At 35.4% G+C, this 13,522-nt stretch overlaps 1 protein-coding gene across 2 annotated transcripts in view; it reads right to left on the bottom strand.

The window, feature by feature from the left end:
* The window catches only part of ANKRD13C (ankyrin repeat domain 13C), a 66,708-nt gene that overhangs the window by 31,102 nt on the left and 22,084 nt on the right, over positions 1 to 13,522 (bottom strand). For both annotated transcript variants that reach the window (XM_008060968.2, XM_021713901.1), the window contains 3 exons: positions 9,208 to 9,274; positions 5,143 to 5,287; positions 1,052 to 1,183 (listed from right to left, as the gene is read on the bottom strand). In XM_008060968.2, coding sequence (XP_008059159.1) covers positions 1,052 to 1,183; positions 5,143 to 5,287; positions 9,208 to 9,274 — 344 coding nt within the window. The remainder of the gene's footprint in view (positions 1 to 1,051; positions 1,184 to 5,142; positions 5,288 to 9,207; positions 9,275 to 13,522) is intronic.

Raw genomic sequence — 13,522 nt, 5'->3', positions numbered from 1 at the left:
GCAATTTGGGAGGCCAAGGCAAGAGGACTGCCTGAACACAAGGATTCAAGACCAGCCTGGGCAACCTGGTGAGACCTTGTCTCTACAATAAATCAAAAAGTAAGCCAGGCACAGTAGCACATGCCTGTAGTTCCAGATACTTGGAAGGCTGAGGCAGAAGGATCGCTTGAGCCCAGAAGGTTGAGGTTACAGTGGCCATGAGTGTGTCACTGCACTCCAGCCTGGGCGACAGAGTAAGATTCCAACTCAAAAAATAAATAAATACATAAATACCATTTTAATATCAGTAAAACTTGACTCTTACCTGATGTGGTTATGTATTCTTGAATTTAAAATTTTATAAAACTGCTACTTCAAACATCTCATTCAAAATTTTTATGTATTTTTGAATAGTTTTTCTAATCTTTTTTTTTTGAAAGCAGGATTTATTGAGAGAAGAGAAAAGCTCCCACAGTGGGAGGGGACCCGAAATGGTTGCCGAGTTCTACTAATCTCTTAATGAAAGATACCATGAGAAATTATGGAAACAACGGGAATTTATAACACACTAATAGGGAAACTTCCACTGAGATGCAATCTTATTTAATTAAATGTAACCTTATTTAATTTTAGTAATAAGCACTGAATGCTGAGAAACAAATAAATAAATGATTTAGAAGTCTAAAAAGTTTGGAGAAAAACAGATTCAGGGACATGAGTTAAAGTGTATCCCTCTCTGTCACCTTTTTATGAAATAAAGCATTTGAAATACAATAAAATCATGTGAAAATACTGTTCGCTATATAACAACATAACAACTAGGCAGTAGCAACAAAAATCCTTCCCAACATAAGAATCAAACAGACTCAGCTTTCTCTCCAGGCTTCTCCAAGGATACATTCTAACTCTACAACCACTCATTGTAATTCTCTATCTAGATTCAAGGAAGAGAAAAATAAACTACTTGGAGACAATTCAGTAAGCTACTTATTTCTGCATTTCTATCACATTATTTTCACAACACTAAATACCAAACAATTTTTAAAGTTCAGAAACCTAGATTTTCACATACTGTTTTATCTTCCCGAAAAAGCCATCCTGTTTGGGCACGTGTGAAAGAAATTGATTTGGTTGATAAAGTTGCAGAGTAAATATCGCTGCTCATTAAAATGTCAACCTCTTCTTCTGTCTCCATCTCTGATTCCTAGGGTGGGGCAAAAATTAAATGTAAGAATCTAGGTCTTTCAAAAGTTATTAGTGCTATAGATGAAAATCTCAACAATTATAATGTTATAGATTTCAAAAGATGAGGACAGTTTCTAAATAATGTCAAATGCTACTTACTCTAAAAACAATAAATAGCACATATCTAATATCTTATTAAGTAAGTCAGAACTATGACATTATGAATCTATAAAAGCAGAATATATGAAACATGGTACTTTTACAGTTATAGCAACGTAATAGAAATAATACTAGACTATCCATTACAGAATGATATAGTTTGTAGAGCAATGTTCTTTTTTTCTTTTTAAGTTTTTAAACAAAGTTTTTTAGAAAGAAGGGAGAAAAGAAATTGAGACATGCCACAGTTGGCATGGGTGAAAGAAACAATTTTTAAAAACTACTTCAAGAATGAAGTTGACAGACCTGAGACAAATGCCCACATAAACGGTATTTTTATTTGAATGTAGATAAATCTTACTTTACTTCTTTTTAATCCAGACCCACACTTATCATTTGAGCCTTTCTTTCTTAATAGGTTCTAAATGAAAGAAAGGAAGGAAGAAGGGAAGAAAGGGAGGGAATGAAGGAAATAGGATGGGAAAGAAAGAAAGACGGTGGGAAGAGATTTTTTTCTACAGTCCTTACAAAAAGGAATCTATTAAATATTAATCCATGATTTCTAAATGTAATAAGTAGCCTTGGTCAAGTTTTAGCCTCTACAAATTTCCTAGTGCTTGTATATAATAAACTAGCAATAATTATTTTTTAATGAGAAAAAAGGAAAGCTTTGTGCTTGTTTCAGGGACAGAATAGTAAGTAATCATGTATAGAAGAGGAGGTGAGCAGTAGAGTTAAGTATTTGTGACAAAAACCATAAGGTCCACACATATATTTAAATATCCACAATACTGATCATCTCTCCCTTTATAGCGTTTGCCAAACTATGGCCTAGTACGTTCTAGGTGTGTTAGCTACCAAAGGATACAACTAAAAGAACCCCATGCCCTTGAGGAGCTTAGCCCAACAGAGGAAAAAAGCCATTTAAATAAATACAGCATTAGAAGCTCTATGGTTCTAAATTTAGTAGGAGTATAAAGAAAACAACAGTCACTTGGCAGAGGACAAAGTGACACTAACAAGTGTTCTACAGGTGTAAGGGTAAAAGAAGAAAAGCATGCCAGGAAATGGAAACAACATGAACAAAGAAATACCCTAAATTGCCCAGCACATCTGAAAAACTGCAGAGTTCAGTACAAGAGTGTCTAAAATAGCAAGGTGAGAAAAAGGCTGAAAAAGTGAGCAAAATCAAAAAAAACCATGCCAAACTTCGGAATTCAGATTTCACTCTTTGAGTAAGAGGGAACTTAAAGTGTCTTTAAGTAAGGAAGGTTTCACAAATTTGTTTTTAAAGTCCAATATATCTCCAATATGTGGGATAATACAGAAGCAGACAAGAAGGGAGTCAGGAAGATCATTTATGAAACTTTCCAATAATCCTGTCGAAAAATAATACCTTTAACTTTTATTTGAAAGATGCAGTGAAAGCTATTGCCTTGCTAGACTCTGGTGTGGCCACGTGCTCTTTGAGGGATGGCTGTCACCAGGCTTCCTGGCTTTGGCCCCCTCCCCCACCTTGGGGAGGTAAATCTTCTTTCTCACCGGAATTTACTTTTAAATAAACTATATTTTCTAATCATTAAAAAAAAAAAAGATGTGGGTTACAATTCAGGGTTAGGTACACAAATGAGAAATAATGAATATCTTATTTATGGTGGTGACACTCTGAATTAAATAAGGATAATTTATAAGATATTAAGGAGACAGAAATGACCAGACGTGTTCTCCAGGAACATGTTAGATACTAGAGTACAAGAAAAGCTAACAAAAATAACTCCTAGGTTTCTCACTAAACAGAGAACAAAGAGGAAAAAACAGGAGAAAAAGCAGGATTGGAGGGAAAATAATAATGCGTCTAGTCTTAAATAAGATGAATTTTGAGGTTCTTGGGAGACATAAAGGATATCCATAAGTCATTTAAACAGATAGACCTCCACTCACAACTGTCTGGGATACAAATATGTTTCTGTGAATCATCAACCTATAGGAAGTAGTTAAAGCTTTGGGAATGAAAGGGATTATTCTGGCAATTTGTAAAAATGAGAATTATATCAATGGCATATCTATGTTTAAGAGGTTAGCAGAAGGGGGAGAAAAGGAAAATAAAATGAGAAAAGAACAACAGGCTAAGGTCAAATCAAAAGGAAATGAACATTAAAAGAACTTAGGTCAGGTGCGGTAGCTTGTGTCCTTTGGGAGGCTGAGTGGGAGGATCGCTTGAGGCGATCCTGACCAGCCTGAACAACATAGCGAGACTCCATCTCTACAAAAATTTAAAAAGACTGAGTTACCAAATAATAGCAAATACTTAAGAGATGTGTAACACAGATGGGTTTGAAACAAGTACACTGATTTGAGCAATGGACTAAAAATGAATTATCACCTAAGACCCCAAATTTGTTTCCTTTTCCAAATGTCTTAATTCTATCGGTGGTGACACCATCATTCACTCTTCAAGCTAGCACCACTACACTCACCCTTAAATCTTAACTATTCATTCATTATATTCAAACTATTAGCAAACCTTTCAATTTCATTCTTGGAAATGTATGTCACAACTTCCCTTTCTTAATCATTCACTATATATCCTGGTATCCTCATCATGTTGAATGAGAATCATTCAAGATACTCATCACTTCTCAATTGGATAACTGTAAAAACGCCTCAAATAATTTCCCTGCCTCAAATCTTTCTCTTTTCCAATTCATCTTGCATTACTTTTTTGATCAAGCCAGTACCTTGTTCAAAAATTAATGACAGTTACAAACCTCAACAGAGCCTAAGTCATCTTTTCTGACTTTGAAAACCTTCTACAAACACTTTTTCATGCTCAATAAGAGAAACCTTCACTGTAGTCAGATTTCCTTTCATTTTCCAAACAGACTGTTCTTACTCTGTCTTCTTGAACTTGACTCATTCTGTTTTCTCCACAAGAAATATCCTTTGTTCTTTTTTCTTCCTTTTCCAATCTAAATCTTCATTGCTCATTGCCAGTCAGGAAGCTATTTATTTCAACAGTACATATACAAGGTAACTTAAGATCTGGCCAACAGATATGGCAGTAGAAAGGTGTAATCTAAGGGATATACTGAAGAAAGGGCCCAAGGTGTGGTGAATGACAGTGTGGGAAAATGAGACGATGAAAAATAGAGACCAAATAAAAACAGGAGTGTTGTTGGTTATTTTAAAAAAACATCTGATAGCCAAGTGTGGTGGCACAAGCCTGTATCTCCAGCCACTCCAGAAGCTTGGGCAGGAGGACAGCTTAAGACCAGGATTTTGAGGCTGTAGTGCACAATGATTGCACCTGCGAACAGCCACTGCACTCTAGCCTGGGCAACACAGTGAGACCTCATCTCTTTAAGAAAAATAATATTGCACTATAAGAGAGAAAGGATAGAGACAAGAAAAGGAGTCAAAGAGGTAGAAAAAGCAAGAGTGCAGACATAGCCAAAAGAGGTGTTTCTATTAAGGCAGTAAAGATGGTCAGCAAAACTCAAAGAAGCTAAGGTAATAAGATAATAAATGGCAATGGGCCTGCACAGGCTCAACAAAATAAGAACTAAGAGAGTTGAAGCACACTGATCGAGGAGATAACCAGTGATTTATGAGCAAACAGACTCAACGGATTGGTCAAGATAGATACCAGATGGTAGAAATATTAAAAATAAAAATAAAGTTAGAGGTAAGGAAATGAAAGTTTTAAGAATAAACCATCTCAATTATACCTTAAGTTTTTAAAACAATTATATTGAGGCTTGGCTAAAAATATACTTTAAAAAATCTTTTAGAGGAGTATTAATAAGACAACATGCTTACCTCATGGTGTATTCGTTGATAAACTTTTTGTTCATTGTCTAACACTACAAAAGATTCAGAGGGCGCTGCATCTCCATTGAAAATGAAGCTTAAATCCCCTCGTTGGCACTTCATGTCAGTAAAGTCTATGAGAGTTGTGTCAAGCCTGTGAAATATGGGTAGATGAGAAACTGACAAAATTTCAATAAAACTTCATTAGTAATTAAATAAGCTTTGTTCCTTCTAAACTCAAACCAAGATGCTAATGCCATATTTCAAAGTCAAGTCTATATATAAAAGCTAAATTTAAAATATTTATTAAGAAACAAAAGAATATTTAAATATGTATTCCATTTTATCTATATTTCACATTTCTGAATATATATGTACTTCATTAATCCAGAAAGAAAAAAAATGTTTTCCTACTGTTGAAGCATTTCCCTTACTGTACCCTTGTTTCCTACCATTTTCCTTACTCAATAAAAGTTACTTCAAAAGAGAAGGGCAGAAAAGGTAAGCATACCTGTCTAACATCCTTCGACCCCTTAGTGTCCATGCTGCTGCTACCTCAGCAGAGTATTTAGACCAATGCAGCAATGGATGGATCGCATTCTTGGATAGAGAACTGTCCTTTTGATCTATATCCATGCCTTATGCCTAACCATGTGGTACCAAACCTTGCTTTATCTTTCAACTTGAGAAATCATTTAACCTCCTCTAAATTCCTGGTCTTTCTGTTTAACTTCCCAGATTCTGACTAGCATTATCTTCCCAACCAACAATCCTTGCAGCCTGAAAACCTTATGGATCATGCTGCATCAAATACTCATGGATTCATATACTTAAGTATTTATTGTGTTCGCTAGCAACTTGGATTGCAAACTAGCCCAATGAGCTGGTCTCAAACAATATTCTACAAAGCACTATTTGCTGAAATCAGAGAAACAACTGAAATAGGAAAGTTTACAAGGACCCTGAAGTGCTTCAATCTTGCACAAGGTTTTATAGATCACTGGATCAGGATCACCCTAGCTGACTGGCTACAAAAAAAAAAAAAAAAGGTCCTAAATCCAAAAAACTGCTTGATCCAGCTGTCAAGAAATGATAATCATACCCCAAAGAAGTCCCTTTAAGTCTTTGTGAGAGACTTAAAGGCTCCCTGGCTACTGAATTTCTAATGCACTATAAGAATTCATTGCTTTGCAGGCTTTTCAGATCTCAACACAGAAAAGGGAAAGTAAGTCAGCATTCTTGGTTTCCCCGAACAGGAAAAGCTGAGAATGAAATATACATGCTGTATCAAAAAAATAAGTGGAGTCGGGCTTGGTGGCTCAGCCTGTAATCCCATGCCTTTGGAAGGCTGAGGTGAGTGGATTGCCTGAGTCTGTGGGTTCGAGACCCACCTGGGCAACTTGGCAAGACCTCATCTCTACAATAAATCAAAAATGAGCCTGGCGTGGTAGCGCGTGCCTGTAGTTCCAACTACGTGGAAGGCTGAGGCGGAAGGATCGCCGGAGGCCAGGAGGTCGAGGCTGCGGTGGCCGGGAGCGGCCACTGCACTCCAGTCTGAGTAACAGAGGGAGAATCCAACACAAAAAAATAAATAAATAAAATAAGTGGGTTACATAAAATTTATCATCAAAATTAATAACTTTTAAAAATTAAAGAAATATGATTAATAATTTTACCAGGAAAACAGAGGTAAACCAGAGCAAAGAGGAAAGTAGGGCTACCCTATGTATAAGGTATACAACCATATAAGCCATATAAAATATTCATGTCCCTCAAAATGAAATCAAGTCCAAAAAAAAAGCAACTCACCAACACCTATAAAATTGAAGCTTGCCCATCATTTTATAGCTGAATTCTAGCTCCTAATCCACCCCCAGTGACCTGCTCCCTATACAACCAAACAAGTCCTATCATTGCTTGAACACGTGGTCTAAGAGAAAATAATATCGCTAAAAGGGACTCATCCCCTATCTCTATAACATGTGTGCTCCTGATCATACCAAAAAAGAACAGACAATTTTATATATAAGCAGACTATTTAGGCTTCAAGCTTCAGTTTACAGGGAACTCTATGCCTCATATATATGAAGAAACAGGCTAAGACAGTCTTCTTCCTCCATTCCCTTTTTGCCCATCATTGGTGAAAGTGCTGGTGATGGGTTGCTAGGGATGGGGACAAGAAAGATGAGAAAAGAGATGCACAGAAAGATATAGGAAAAAATGGCTAATATGATGACCTCTGTGATTTCAGTTCTAATAATACCTAAAATCAGTCATAGAAACTTCCAAATTATATAAATTAATGCAGTCAATTTTTATTTCATCTGTGCTTCTATAATTTACAGCAAAAAGACTACCTATTACATTTTCTGCAATATCCCCAACATATTATTAGATGACCTAGTAAGCTGTATCACATATGCTCCATAAATAATTTATCATGATGTTATTTTGAAGTATTACTAGTCTTTGGCTTTAAGTTTATAGGCCTAAATATTTTTAATTTTTGCTAAATAATTAGCCAGAAAGAACAAAAGATTCTTTATACAAATGCAAAGATTTGCAATGAAAATGTTCTTTTTAAGAAAAAGCTTGAGCCAGACATGATGGCTCACGCCTGTAATCCCAGAACTTTGAGAGACTGGGATTATGAGAGGATTGCCTGAGCCCATGAGATCAAGACCAACCTGTGCGACATGGCAAGACCTCATCTCTATAATAAACTTAAAAATTAGCCATGCATGGTGGCGAACATCTGTAGTCCCAGCTACTTGGAAGGCTGAGGCAGAAAGATGGCCTGAACCTAGTAAGTAGAGGCTGCAGTAGCCATGACTGTGCTACTGTCCTCTAGCCTGGGCAACACAGTGAGACTGACTCAAGAAAAGAAGAAAAGGAAAAGCTTAAAAAATGCCAAACAACACTGAAAAAAAGGAAATGAAACCTTCCCTTGAGACAGGAAACAAAAGTCTGAAATAAGTCAAAGTTTGCATTTCAATCCGTGATTATAAAGTACCCCTAAATTGTTTATATTAATAGTGGAAATGTTCATTAGTACTTTCAATAATAATGTTACTCACACTTTGGTCTTTCTTCTGAAGTATTAGCTTCTCTTTGATACCAGAGAAGATATTTCAAATGATTACATGGCTTCCGTAAGATAAAAGTAAACTTAAGATTTTTCTTTGAACATAGTTTAAAATTCAGCTTTGTTTGGAGTGATATTAAAAAACTGTCTTATGACATTTTTAAAAAATGGAGACAGGGTCTTGCTGTTGCTCAGACTGAAGTGCCGTGATGCAGCCACAGCTTACCACAGCCTCAGTCTCCCTGGCTCAAGAGATCTTCCTGCCTCAGCCTTAGAGTAGCCAGTACTATAGGCAAGCGCCACTAGGCCCAGCTAATTTTTTTTTTTGTTTTCTTTTTTATAGAGACAGGGTCTCACTATGTTGCCTGTGCTGGTCCTGAACTCCTGGCCTCAAATAATTTTCCCACCTCAGCCTCCCAAAGTAGACTGCAACCACACCTGGCCAAAAACTTGTCATATGACATTTAAAATTGAAAATTGCAATTAACGTTAACAAATGTTTTTCCTTTAGATAAGATTCTTTTCATCTAGACAAAAAACCTTTGCCTACATACTAAAAGCTATCCTCTCCATTAATCTGGAAAGCTTTGTTTGATAATGAAAGTTTTACAACTTCCCATATTTCTCCTTCATCCTTCATCCTTAGCTACCCCAGGTCTGAGTAACTTGTGAAGTTACACTAGTGTCCCCTTTGTCACAATTACTGTCTCTCAGGCTGTTACTTTCATGTCTTTGTTTCAAGCATATTTGGTTTTATTACCTATACTACATCACAGCATTTATTTTTAAAAGTCATAAGAATGTAAAACAATTTTTTAAAAGAAAGATTATTTTTGCCTAAACCTAAGAATCAAATAAATCAGATAAAATATTGAGTCTACTACAGAATTTTAAAGTTATAAAACACAAGCAAGTTATGATCAGAAAAAAACAAACGTCCTCTAAATCTCAATTATCTTTTACTCAGAAAAGAAATCAAAATGCCTTACCTGATATTGATACCTTGTTTGTATATTTTACATGCATCAGAAGGCAGAATTCGGGAAAGTAAAGGCACTGTATTTTTCAAAACAAAAGGTAAAAAATCACCACCTAAATTCTGAGACATTTGCAAACTTTTAAAATAAAATAATGTAGACATAATTAATTCTATAAATGGCAATAATTTCCTTTGAAACAATATTTTTCCATCTAAAAATAAACATAATATATAAGGCAATTTGAGGCAACTTTAAATATCTACTATGTAGTAGTTTCTGTATAGTTTACTCTACCAGGGGAGCAAAAAACAACCTGGAATTAATTTATTAAAAATTGTGCATTTATTCTTATGTGTTTAAACTTCAGTCACCTACAAAGTACGCTCCCTTTGATGCAAAACACCTATTGAGATGGTTTTTTCCATTGCTCAAAACAGTTTAAACTTGTCAATTTTGAGGCTTGATAGTTGCTTCTGCTGTTTTTTGTTTCACTTCTTCCACATCAGCAAAATATTTCTCTTTGAGGACTGTTTTCACCCAGGGAAGCAACAAAAAGTCGCTCAGGGGGGATGGGGTGAATAGGAAGGTTGGGGCACAGGGGTAGTGCCATTTTTGTTCAAAAACTGCTAAACACTCAGCGCAACGTAGGAAGGTGTGTTGTGGTGGAAGAACCAGTCACCTGTTTGCCACAGCTCCGGATGTTTCTTCCACAAAGCCAGGTAAAAAGTTTGGCTGACTGTTTGATCTGTAGCAACAAATTCCAAGTGTACTGCAAGGGGCCTGCCCTCCAAAAGACAATTCCGTTTTGTTCTGGGTACCCCCTCCCTTATACTCCCACCCCACCCACAACACATTCAAGAAAGGCAGAGTCAAGTTAACCACTCTTGGGTATATAACACATATTATGGATTGATGACTAAACCCTCCTGAACTTGTAACCAGATGGACCTGAAACCTATCTGATTCTTTAAATATAATTTAAGATAGCAGGAAAGTAATATGCATATTTTTCAAGTGAGACAGTTAAATTTGAGTGTTATTTACTCACTGTACATCAGTTTTAGAATCAGTAAAATAGGAATCATACACCTACAATTTCTACATCCCAATGTGCTATATATAACTCATAACCATATTATAAGCCATATTCTGATTTTTCTATTATTTATTGTCTGCTATGTTTAAGAAAGCAGGAGTTATTCTACGGAAGAATAAACCTGCGTTAACAGGCTATAAGAAACCCAAAAATGTATATGTAAAAAGAAATGAGAAAAAAGTGATGCTTAAGATCATATCTGAAACTTAAGACCATATCATATGTAGAGGTATATATAAGTATGTGTGTATCTGTGATATACTACATGTATGCTTACAAAATTCAGTCTTTTAAAAACAAGTAATAAATTAACCCAAGTTAGAAACAGAAATCTTAGCAAAAATTAAAGGCTAGATTTTTTAACTTTTTCAGAAGCATCAGTATTTTCTAATTAATATTACAGGTGAACACCTAACGCATTAATGCTTCTTTTAGAACGTTAGAGACTATTTAATTCAAAATGACTTCCAGCACTGAAGACAGTTTTCTAAACAATTTACTGTACAAAAGTAAGAAAAGTTTATTGCCCAGTGGGAATATCAACTAATGGTTACCTAATCAAAGAACATAAGAAATCTGACAAAACCTTTTTTGAAGCACAAGTTTGGAATAGCAATAATAGTGTAAATCTGGTAAAGATCAAAGCTCTTCCTTCATGTTCATTAACTGAAATTTTTCCTTAAGCATTTGATGCAGCATGAATCAAAGACAATTAGAAGTAGACAGCTCTACAACTTAATTTACTGCATTGTATGAAGTGGCTATAAGATCTTACAAAAGTGAAAATTAGTATCACATACCAATACCCATTTATCAAAAATCAGAAAAGGGAAAGATGAGAATGCAGAGCGAAAACAAGCTGGAGATTGAGAAGCAAAAGCTAATAAAAAGATTTTTTAAAATACTGAGCAAAAAAGAGCATTCTGACAGACTTTAGCACATTAAAAAATACAGCAATTTATATTTTCCCAATTCTGTAATAACTTTTTTCTCTCCTATGTAAATTGAACAATTAACCTGTCTAGTTCCTAAGTTATCTCAGTATAATCTGAATCTAGCACAGTACTCCAAAGGTAGTATAACTTACTAAACTGAAAATGAAAAGAGTTCTTAAATTTAAATTTTGGTTTCTCCCTGATTTTAAGAAATTTCTAAGCCTATTGTTTTTTATTTATAATATGCAAATAAGAGTCCCAAATACAGAATGGGTAGATTCTGTGGATAACAAGAAATAAGCTATTAAGTTTTTCATTTGAAATGTACTACACATGTAATGCTGAATTTAAAGCAGTGATCACCATATTATAAATTATTAAACAATTTACAATATACATAAGGGCTTCCCCAAAAAATAACTTTATCTCATACATATCAAAAGAAAGTTTGCAACAGATGGGACAGCTACTGTTATCCCAGAATGAAGAAATGAAGAAACTGGAGCCCAGGGAAGACATGTAATTTGCCACATCAAATACTTAGGAGCCAGTACTTGTGACTCCAACTCAAAGATTTTATATACCTAAAACCCCAGGCTACCTTTAGACTTGCTATTAACTAAGTTGGAGGCTATTTTCTCCAAAGGCTCACTACAGACAGCGTAAAAAAGTGTAGCGTGTGCTGAAAATAACCTTACCCCGACTGTAAAACGTCCTGGCTTCCTTCTGGCTTGCCTTCTAAAAAAAATATTATGTTTTTGACAAGGGAAAGAAACATGCCAAAACTCTAAAAAAAAGTATGACCATCAATTTTAATAATGGAGATTAGCTAAGTGTTTTTTAATCCAATGTGTCTGGGCTTAATAAAAGCCAATGTTTAGTTTTTAGAATTGCACATGCCATCTAAATATCAAGTACTAATACTTTTGACTTTAAATTGGTAAATTTCAGCCGGGCTCGGTGGCTCAGCCTGTAATCCCGCACCTTTGGAAGGCTGAGGTGAGTGGATTGCCTGAGCCCGTGAGTTCGAGACCCGCCTGGGCAAGCGAGACCTCATCTCTACAATAAATCAAAAAATCAGCCGGGCGTGGTAGCGTGCGCCTGTAATTCCGGCTACTCGGAAGGCTGAGGCGGAAGGATCGCGGGAGCCCAGCACGTCGAGGCTGCGGTGGCCGGGAACGGCCACTGCACTCCAGTCTGGGCAACCAAGTGAGACTCCAACTCAAAAAAAAAAAAAATTGGTAAAATTCTTTACCAACAAAAGAGATATACTGACTTCATTGCTTCAAAGTCAAGTTATTCAAGAAGGAATACTTTGGACAAGTATCTCAGTAGTTATGTCAAGAATTTGATTAAGCAACATAATATTGACAATTTCAGGAGTGATTACATTCTCTCTCCCAGAATTTAAATGTCACTTTAAAAATATTTTATAACTTTTTTCAGCAAGATAAACTGACTATTTCAGGATTTAAACCACTAACGAGCACTAAGAGAATCAGTTAAAGAGTCAACATACTCAAGGGACAGGCCAATTTAGGATTACAAAGTGGAAATGGAGTCTCTCCAGATGGGGAAAAAAATGGGGTAAAAATAGTATTCAGGTTTTAGACCAATCTAACTTGTAGCTCTTTTATTATCCAAGGCTACTACAAACCTGTTTTTCTCTCTGTGTTCTAAGACATCAGGACTGCTGAATGATATGTAAGGCATAAAGGCAAGATAGGACTATTAGAACAAGACCATGAATAATTTTTTAATGGATCCAAAACTCGTCTGATGAGCTAGAATTGCAACAATGTAGGCAAAAATAATTGACCACATTAAGGATTTAAAAGTCTACATTTAAGGGTTAAACATACTGGGAAAACCATAATTATCCACTCTTAAAAGTACCATAGAGCTGTTAAAACAAGTGAAGTACTTCCATGTGAACTGATATGGAAGATGCCTACGATGTATTAAATAAAAAGGGCAACTTTCATAATGATATACTAGTGCAATCTCATGGGGAAAAAATTCAATACTAATATATATATGCACACACACACAGAGATACGTGTGCACACACACACACACATTTGTAAGCAGTGAACCAGATTTGAAAGTATTCATATAAAATGCTAACATTGGTTATCCCTGGAACGTGGTAATGAGGAAATTTAGAAATACCTGATAATTTTCCATAATGTTCAAAAACTTTTATATTGATTATTCCATCAAAAACTAGATTAAACATCTTAGTAAAGTCTGAGAATAACACTAGTATTATGAATTATATTAGTCAAAGATT

Source organism: Carlito syrichta, unplaced genomic scaffold (genome assembly GCF_000164805.1).
Source record: "Carlito syrichta isolate Samal-C Ts95f unplaced genomic scaffold, Tarsius_syrichta-2.0.1 Scaffold304785, whole genome shotgun sequence".
In the NCBI taxonomy this organism is placed as follows: domain Eukaryota; kingdom Metazoa; phylum Chordata; class Mammalia; order Primates; family Tarsiidae; genus Carlito; species Carlito syrichta.
The sequence above is the reverse complement of the archived record's forward strand: the minus strand, read 5'-3'. Positions and strand labels throughout refer to the sequence as shown.